Source organism: Pundamilia nyererei, unplaced genomic scaffold (assembly GCF_000239375.1).
Source record: "Pundamilia nyererei isolate P.nyererei 1_Seehausen unplaced genomic scaffold, PunNye1.0 scaffold00019, whole genome shotgun sequence".
Lineage (NCBI taxonomy): Eukaryota > Metazoa > Chordata > Actinopteri > Cichliformes > Cichlidae > Pundamilia > Pundamilia nyererei.
Genome location: NW_005187420.1, coordinates 3,301,613 through 3,310,736, shown reverse-complemented (window position 1 = coordinate 3,310,736; position 9,124 = coordinate 3,301,613). Strand labels below are relative to the sequence as shown.

At 44.0% G+C, this 9,124-nt stretch overlaps 1 protein-coding gene across 1 annotated transcript in view; it reads right to left on the bottom strand.

The window, feature by feature from the left end:
* Positions 1-8,752, bottom strand: part of LOC102209139 (uncharacterized) — a 15,293-nt gene extending 6,541 nt beyond the window's left edge. Inside the window, exons 1-4 of the mRNA XM_005726446.1 lie at positions 8,697-8,752; positions 8,346-8,487; positions 7,211-7,339; positions 966-1,186 (exon numbers count right to left, since the gene is read on the bottom strand). Coding sequence (XP_005726503.1) covers positions 966-1,186; positions 7,211-7,339; positions 8,346-8,487; positions 8,697-8,752 — 548 coding nt within the window. The remainder of the gene's footprint in view (positions 1-965; positions 1,187-7,210; positions 7,340-8,345; positions 8,488-8,696) is intronic.
* Positions 8,753-9,124: the final 372 nt, after the last annotated feature.

The window sequence follows — 9,124 nt, the reverse complement described above, 5'->3', positions numbered from 1 at the left end:
TCAGCAGCCGTCCATCCATTTCTACTCCGCAATAATCCAGCCTGCTCTCTGCACATCCAAACTTTGGATCAGCCACCACCAGAGATGGGCAGTAACGCGTTACTTGTAACATCCACCATACCTGCTGCTGAACCAAAGCATGATGTATACCATGTTGGTAAATAAATAAAGAATTATTAAATATGTTCCAATTCAAATTGATTTTAGCCAGAATAACGCGTTATCGATTCATTAAATCCTGAATCTATTTTTGTCAGTCTCTGACCAAAATTCACTGAACCAGCAGCAAAAAAAGTTCCAAGCTACACTTCACATTTGTAAAACATCGTCACTGTTTCTCTCTTACTTTGACTGTTTTGCTTCCACCACGATACGATCTCACTTCCTGCACAGCTCTGTCTCTCTAAGTGTCCTTCAAGAACAGTTTCCCATCTCAAATCTCTGTTTTCTGCATTATTTGCTGCTTATTACGCACCAGTCTACCTGTGTGTTCAGTGCAGTCAGCCTCTGACAAGAAAGCCTGTTCAGTGCAGAAATGTAAACTTTTTAAAATGATGCCAAAACTCTTAGCTGAGTCTCTAATCAAACCTCTGGAACTCAGCAGCATCAAGTTCAGAAGCTGATTCATGGTTTTCTTCCATTTTTGATTGGCTGCAGAATATTTTTAAGGTTATCTGTTAGAAAAAGACAGACCAGGAAAATCTCCTTTATGTGTTTCTGTTTTAGCCTCAGTTACTTTGAGACAAACGCATCTGTTGTGATGCCCACAGCTCTGATGAAGTGTCAGCCTTGTTTTTATACAGAGATTGAAAAAAATATAGAATTAGAATATTTCTGACTGTCAGTCAAAATTCAGTCGAATCGATGATAGAAATTTGCAACAATACCCAACATTCAAACTTTCATTCAAACAGTAATGAGTGAGAGAATGAGCATTTTTGTCCCTCTGCGGGTTCCATACTTACTAGTAACGCCACGGAGACAGCGCGCGGCCGTTGAGTTCGTGCATTTGCTGGGCAGCCTGTTCGCAGGTGGTGAGCTCCTGGTGCTCGCGGGCGTCGCGCTGAAGGTCGAGCTTCTTCAGGTTGACGTCAAACTTTCGCTCGCGGGCCTCCACCTTCTCGGCGCTGAGACACGTGGAGTTGGAGGCGGCGGCGCAGAGCTCGTGGAGGATCAGCAGAGAGATCTGCAAAGTGGCAGAAACACGCGTGAGAGTCAGAGAGAGCTGTCCGCGAGCCCGGGGCGCTAATGTGATGTGATTTACCAACTGCAGGAAGCTCGCGACCATCTTGACTTCGGACGGCTGAGACTGGCGGACGCTCCATTGAAGCTGCTTTAAATACACAAGCGGAGCTCCTACGGTTGCCTGGTTGCCATGGGGATCTCCTCAAAATCAACATTTCCGCATGAGAAACAGTTCGCGTGCTGCCCCGCCCCTCTGCTGGCTGTGCGCTGTGTTTGTGACCGGTCAAAAAACCTCCTAACCAATGTTTCTGCGCTGACGCGGCGCATGCGCATAACACCGAACCCAAATTAACTTTTTCTCTCTGGAATACTTCTTAAAGTTATGGGTAGGGTTAGTCACAAGTCACCGTCAAATTATAATACGAGTAGGATGGTTTCTCAGAACACCGCGAGCAGACAGCCTCGTACCTCTAATAAACTCCGCCGTGATCTCATTTTAAACATTTCACACGTTTCATTGTTGGTTTGTTTTTTTTAAAGGTAGAGACAGATGTTTATGTTTTACAGAAAAAGGTTTTATCGCCTGAAACGTGAATATTGTCAGGTTTTCTGCAACTGCTGCTGTTCTGATCCTCAACAGTACATCTCAGGGTTTACACATCAGAGTCACAAAAGCTTCTGTCGGCTTCTTTTTCTGAGAGAAGAAGAACTCAAATCAAAAGTTTTCAAAATGTCAACACAGCGCCATGAAACACTGTATTGTATGTATTTAAAAATAAAACGAGGTCATTCCTGACTCTTCACATGGAAAAAAATCCTCTTGGGGTCACCCTGCTCCTGTGAAGTCACTTATCGCTCATATTTCTCTGTAGAAAAATGTGGGAACTTTGTCACGTGGACTGTCAGCATCAGGAACAGCAGGCTACAGAAAAGTGGGAGCGATGAGTTACTTTACAGCAGCGGGGTGACTCATGATGTGTGTTCTCACAATGTGAGTATTTGCATGAATCAGATTGTGATCTTATCTTAATTCACAGTTTTTAGCCGGTGAGCTCTCTGTGGTCTCAGCTCTATTTTTTGTGCATGATGACATGATATGACATCAGTTCTCAGGCACTGAGTTTCATCCCTGTAAATCTTCCCACCCCGGCCCATCCTCCTGCTGGACCACCAGCAGGAATATGGAGCCCTCGCAGCTCCCTCATACTTTAATAACAGCACTTGTGTGTGGCGCACCCTGTGGTTACCCTATCACTCCACAGATGTGTCCTGGTGATGCAATGACACACTCGAGCTGACTCAAGCGTCAGACTACATTCACTTCCTGCTGCTGGAGTGAGGTTCTGAGGTCAGCAGAAGTCGAAGGAGGAAATAAACACAAAACATTTAGTGTTTGTTTTTAAATACATTTTAAATATTTATTTTGGAGGGTTGATGAATTTGAAGTCATGTGGAGCAGGATGAGGAAAACTGACTGAAGCAACAAAGTTGAGCCTTTATTTCATCTGATGAAACCTCCATAAAGGTCAGCAGAGTGAACGCCATCCAAAGCTGGTTAGGAGCATGCAGAGACGATTAAAAATGCAGAGACATTAAGCTGACAAGTTAAAACAGGAAGTGAGAGGCAGTAACTAAGCAGGAAAATACAGACACATGAATTACTTTCAGTCGGGGAGTTTGTGAGGAAAGGCATAAACTCTTAATACAAAGGAACTAACCTAAAAATGAAGGACTCAGCCGCTGTAGTAATTTTGATATGACAAATGTAGGAAGTATGATCACGCACAGGAAGCGGGGTTACGTACCGGTTCCTCCTGCTGCCCCTCCCCTCGGCCCAGTGAGGAAAACCCTAAGATCGTGACAGCTCAGAATAACTCACGAGAATGTGCTGCGTTCAGGCTGAGAGAAGCCGGGCTGATAACCTGCAGGGCCCCTGCCTCATCACGTAGGTCATATAGCCTTCATATACTTCCTGCAAGTGCTTAGCCAAGTGAAACACGTGCTGCTAAAATACAGAGCTGTTTTTAATTTCTTACCTTTTAAAAATGCATCTCAAACGCAAACTGTAGGCACGTATCATAGGCCACATTCTTCGGAGGCCGCATTTGTAGACCGATTACATCACAGCCAGGTGAGGAAGGCTGTCCTGATTCGAAGGCTGCTCCAAATGCAGCCAACAAATGCGCCCTTCTTTTCCCCGGATTTGAAGGATGGCTCGGGTGTATCCTTCATGGCCCAACCTATCCCAGAATTCATAGCACTGCCCAGCCGATTCCTCTTTCCAACAATGGCGGCAGCTACTTAGTTATAATTTTACTTAAACTATAATTTTGCTCTTGTTACTCTTTCTGTGTCACACGGGAATGTAGCTGTAGAAACTTCAAATATCTGCTCGGTTTATCAAGACATCGCATATTTGCAAAAGTGCTCCAACGTTTTCGGAGACGTCTGTTACCCACCAGCTCGATAGCTGACCGGGGCGAACAGCTGACCGGGGCGAGAACAGCGAACTCCCCCCACATCATTTTCAAACCCCCCGCAGTCTTTCACTACTCAGGTTAAACATGATATATAAGTCACTTAGATAACTTAGATAACTTCGAAGGACCCGGCCCACATAGGCCGCGAAGGCCAGGTCCTCAGGAGGATGCGGCCTATGAATTGGGACATAGCTTGTGCCTCTGCGGCGCGGCTAGCATGGGGATAACTTTCATAACTACTGTGAGGCTCCACGATCCACCGCTGCAGTACAACGTAGTCCATTAGAGTGAACTGAGATGATGCGACGCTTCCATTCAGCAGCTCTGAACTCCCGCTGTTACTTGGTAACCATGGATACCACAGAGCGGCCTAAACGTGTGCAGCTCGAGTGTGCTGTTTTTCCAGGACTCTCTGAAAATCTCTAATTAAGACTTTGTTCACTCACATGCAGAACATTACACACACCAAGTCATTGTGCAATGCATGAATTTTGAGTGTCGCCTCAGATCACACACAGCAAACAAAGACTGCAGGGTTTGGCTGTGCTGGGTGCGCTCACTGCCCCTCACCCCTGAAACTGTAAGTACATGGTAGACTGTAGACAACCTGATGGACACGTGTGACTGACAGTTTGTTGGCTATCCTGGTTTACTGGCCTTTTAAATTAATGCAGCTTGTGGAGTGAGCTAACTGGAGTTAGCTGGTAACTTAGCACGCCAGCCTGTCATCCAAATGTGGTCACTTCTGGCTTTGAAAGTCTAAGGTGGCAGCAGCCACACTGCTAATGTTCATGTGTCTGACTGCAGAGTCCAAAATCAGTTGTTGACTAAAGATGGTGCCTAATTCCATCCTTTACATACATGCTGTGTCCAAATTCAGCATGAGGACCCGGCCTTCGCGGTCTACGTTGGCCGGGTCCTTCGAAGATAGAGAAAGCCGTGAGCGTGAGGCTGTGAAATGGGACGGTCTGGCCTTCAGCGTCACCGCTGTCTCTGTAGAGTTTAATAAACTCGACCATCTCACACTTCTGTTTAATCAGTTTTTTGTTTGACGTTTATGAAAACTAGAACTTTAATCTCAGCCAAACCGATTTACTCAGGAACAAATAAAGCACTGAAAAAAGCCAAACAATAACATGTTTAAGTTATCTAAGTGACTTATGTATCATGTTTAACCTGAGTAGCAAAAGACCGCGAGGGTCTGAAAACAATGTGCCGGGAGTTCGCTGTTCTCGTCGGCTCTAGTGAGCCTTGACCTCATGGTCCGCTCCAAGCTGGTGGGTAACAGACGTCTCAAATATGCGATGTCTTGATAAACCGAACTGATATTTGAAGTTTACACAGCTACATTCTCGCCTGAAATTATCTTAAAAGTTTATTTTGTGACCCAGAAAGAGAAATAAGAGTAATATTAAAATTAAATAGCTGCCGCCAATGTTGGAAGCTGGAATTGGCTGGGCCGCGCTATGAATTATGGGATATGGTGGGCTACGAAGGATACACCCGAGCCATCCTTCAAATCTGGGGAAAAGGAGGACGCATTTGTTGGAGTCTTCGAATTTGGACAGCCTTCGTCCCATCGCTGTGACGTAGTCGGTCTACAAATGCAGCCTCTGAAGGATGCAGCCTATGAATTGGGACACGGCTACAGTCTGTGGCAATTGTCCACAGGCTCAGCACCAACGTTTCAGTCAGTTTTTTCTCTAATGTTTAGGTCTGTGTGACGTCAGCTCTGTCACACCAGGATAAGAGCGAGTTATTCACTTCCCACCTGTGTTTTTAACGGTGCATTTGCTTCTGGAAGCTTTTCTGAAGCCCTCAGTGCAGAGAGAGGGAAGCTTGTTTGGTACCTGTGGGGTAAAATTCAGGGCAAACAAAGCTCGCAATCTTTCAGCTTAAAATGTCTTTAAGATCCTTCTGGGATTCTTTATTAAGGTAAACGTTCAGGGTACGGGCCTTCAGCTGAATGATTCAAAGTGAAACTGTAACAGTGCTTTTACAAGTTACTGATTAAATCCAGCCTCTGTTATCACAATAAGTCTTATGCTAGAGTTTCCTTGTTTACTCTGTGTGGAGTTTATGCTCTTTGTGTCTTTGACGGTGCTTTTTGGCACAGAAACCAGTGAGGTGATGCAATGCCGCTGCAGTCTCCTCCCTCTCGCTATAAAGCCTTGCTGCCTGTATTTAGAAGCAGAGCTCGCCTGCCAGATCAGCCTGTGAGACGTCCTAACTTTACGTTTAAAATGAACTTGAAACGAGTTTGTTTGTGCCGTCGTGTTAAGATTCTAAAAGTCTTAAATCTTAAAAAACACAGGCAGTAGCTAATAGTTCACCTCAGCCTGCTGCTAAAGCTTGATGCCTTCACACAAAACCAGTCTAACAATTAACAATTACGCTGAATTAAAAAACAAACAATTTCAGCAGCTTCCTCCACTGATTCTATAAATAACTTGTGTGTCAAACCTGTTCATTGCATCACTGTCCCACAGAGGAAAGAGGATATGTGTCTGATTAGAATTAAAAGGCCGATTCTTCCTGCTTCTTTGAACCCTTTCACTCCCATTGACTGACTTCCTCTCTGCGAGTGACAAGGAAACCAGGGCATGCAATACGGGTTTTCCACACTCACATCATCGTTCGGGCACCTGCAATGATTCAGGATGATGGATTCTCACTGTCATTGTTTTGGGTTTTGAATCTAATCCTCAGATTTTTTTAAATATTCCTTTCAGTTGTTTTCGCAGCTAACATGTCAGAAATGTTGTAATCTCACACTCAGCAGTCCTGCACGTGTACGGTGTTTACACACAGAGACCAACATGAAGCCTTCTGTCTGTCGGTGGGACGTCAGTGCCTCGGAAACCTGACGAGTTTTTATTATAGTGTCATTTTAGTCTGTGTATTTGGCAGCAAGTCTGCAGCTCCTTTGGACTTTTTCATATGTTATCTGTGGCGACCTCGTAAATCCTGATCTGTCTCATGAAAATCATCCTTTGTACATGAAACTCATAGAAAATGCACAAAAAATAAAGAATGCATTTTTTTGTTACCGTGCACATATATATGGAACATAAGTATAACCTTTAAACATTTACAGTACGTATGCCCCAATGGATACTCGTGAATATCTGAGGCAGGAATTTACTCTTATAAAGCACCTAACCTCCCAGGTGTACTGCTTACCTGGTGTCAGTGGAAAAGGAAGAGGAACAGGCAAAATTTACCGAAATAATGTAACAGTGATGGAAGCTTTAGATGTGTGTAAAAGGCTGTTTAGTGTCAGGAATTTTAGGTTTGTCTATAATTCAGCGTTTCAGACAAACAGAGTCTAACTGCTATGATTCATGAAAAGCACAAACTGTGGATGAAACCAAGAAGAGCTGTTTGGGATTCTTTGCATATTTACATACTTTAAATATATAATGATATTGAGGCATTTCTGCAGATTTTCCCTCATGTGCATGCAGCATACTGCATGCACACTATGACGCAGTGATGCAAACATGAACAGCCTTCTGTTGTTTCGGTCGGGCTGATGTACGTACAGGAATGTGACGTGGGACTTTCTGCAAAATATCCAGCCAAGGCGGCAGAGTTTCAGGGGCATTCCAGTCGACACCTGCGACACCATCTTCCTGTACTACAGCATCAAAGGGTGAAGTTTGTGAAGAGCGCTGGGAGGTGACATTAAAGTGTCCAAGAAATTAAGAATGACGGGTGAATAATCGAGTAATGCAGACATTTTGTTCATTTTCAGTAATTTACAGAATTAGTGAAATGTAACTGTGCACTGACATAAATCCACTGGAAAATAACCGAATCTGAGGTCACAGATAAAGGAAGCAGCAGGCTCAGTTTCTTATTGACATCCAAATAACACAGGTCTGCAAACAGAACATTGTATATGATTTTTTTTGACTGTTTCTTATAGATTTTTACTCACTGGGAAAAATCCTCTAAAAGTTCCACCTCATCAGGTTTTCTTGCAACACTCATGTTTTTACTGTAATTAACCTTTTTAAACTGAAATCTGGTATCCTATAATTGAATCAAAAAACCATATCCAATAAGGATTCCTTACATTAATTTAATGTTTCTAAGAGCGAGACATACAACTAGAAAATGTGAGGAATTGAGGGGGGTCAGTAGGAGGGGGGAGGGTACGGTGGGTTTGGCGGTGTGAGGAGCTCAGATGGTCGTGTCCCAAAAGGTTTATTTTGTTCATAGCCAAAGCTAAAGAAAAAGTGTGCACAGTTAAATTATTGATACTTTTCATTGCTGTTGTGCTTTTTTTAATGTAAACTACTCGTGTTTTGCAAAAAACTGAACGTGATGGAGGGAAATGAAATCATTTTTGGGTTCAGCACCCTAAAAAACATACAATTTACCCGAAATATCCCATGCAGCTGAAAATATTTTGTTTTGTTTTGTTTTTTGGAGACCTGTGTAATCTGAGTCTTTGCAGCAGGGGACTCGCCCCCTGCTGGGCATTAGAGAGAATACAGGTTTGAAGACAAGAAGGAAGTTTTTGCATTAGGCCGTCAGGAGTCTGCCTAACCAGGTTATTATATTTAATTCACACTACACTAAAAGAACAAATTTAAATACAATCAAAATAACTGACAATCTAAACTTGTCAATTTAAATAAAATGGAAATATGAATAAAACTCCCCACTCACCCCTGCGGGCGGTCTATCCTTCAAGCTCGGGTCCTGCACAGTATCTGAGCTGCTCCTGTTCCTAGGACTGCGCTCTTCTGCACAGAGGTCTCCGATGTTGTTTCTGGGACCTGCTGGAGCCACTTGCCCAGTTTGGGGGTCCCTACACAGGGAGCACCGTTACCTTCACCCTCCACATCTTCTCGAGCTCTTCTCTGAGCCCTTGGTCTTTCTCAAGCTTCTCGTGTTCCTTCTTCCTGATGTTGCTGTCATTCAGTATCACTGCATCGATCACTACAGCCGTCTTCCTCTGCTTGTCTTACGCCACTATGTCCGGTTGGTTAGCCATTTGTCCGCCTGTATCTGTCCCACAGGATCTTTGCTTGGTCATTCTCAACCACCCTAGGGGGCGTGTCCCATTTTGACATGAAGTTTGTTATCCTTAAAGTTCCTTCAAAAGACTCCAGCCAATCCAAAATGCAGTGATAGACCTCACAGTACCATATCACCCTATTAGAGCACTTCGCTCTTGCACTGCAGGCCTACTTGTTCTTCCTGCAGTATTTAAAAATAGAATGGGAGGGAGAGCCTTCAGCTTCGTCCCCTCTTTAGGAGACAGACACTGTCTCTATTTTGAAGGCTGCAGTACTGCATGTCCTTAAGTTTTGTCTTCTCTCTGTCATAGGGTGTAAGCAGACAGCTTCCCTTCCCTAAGTTTGGTCCTGATGAAGCCTGTTGGAGAAAAGGTGGTGCAGTGTGCCTGCTGTTATGGAAGGGGGAATTATCTTTAGAGACTGAAA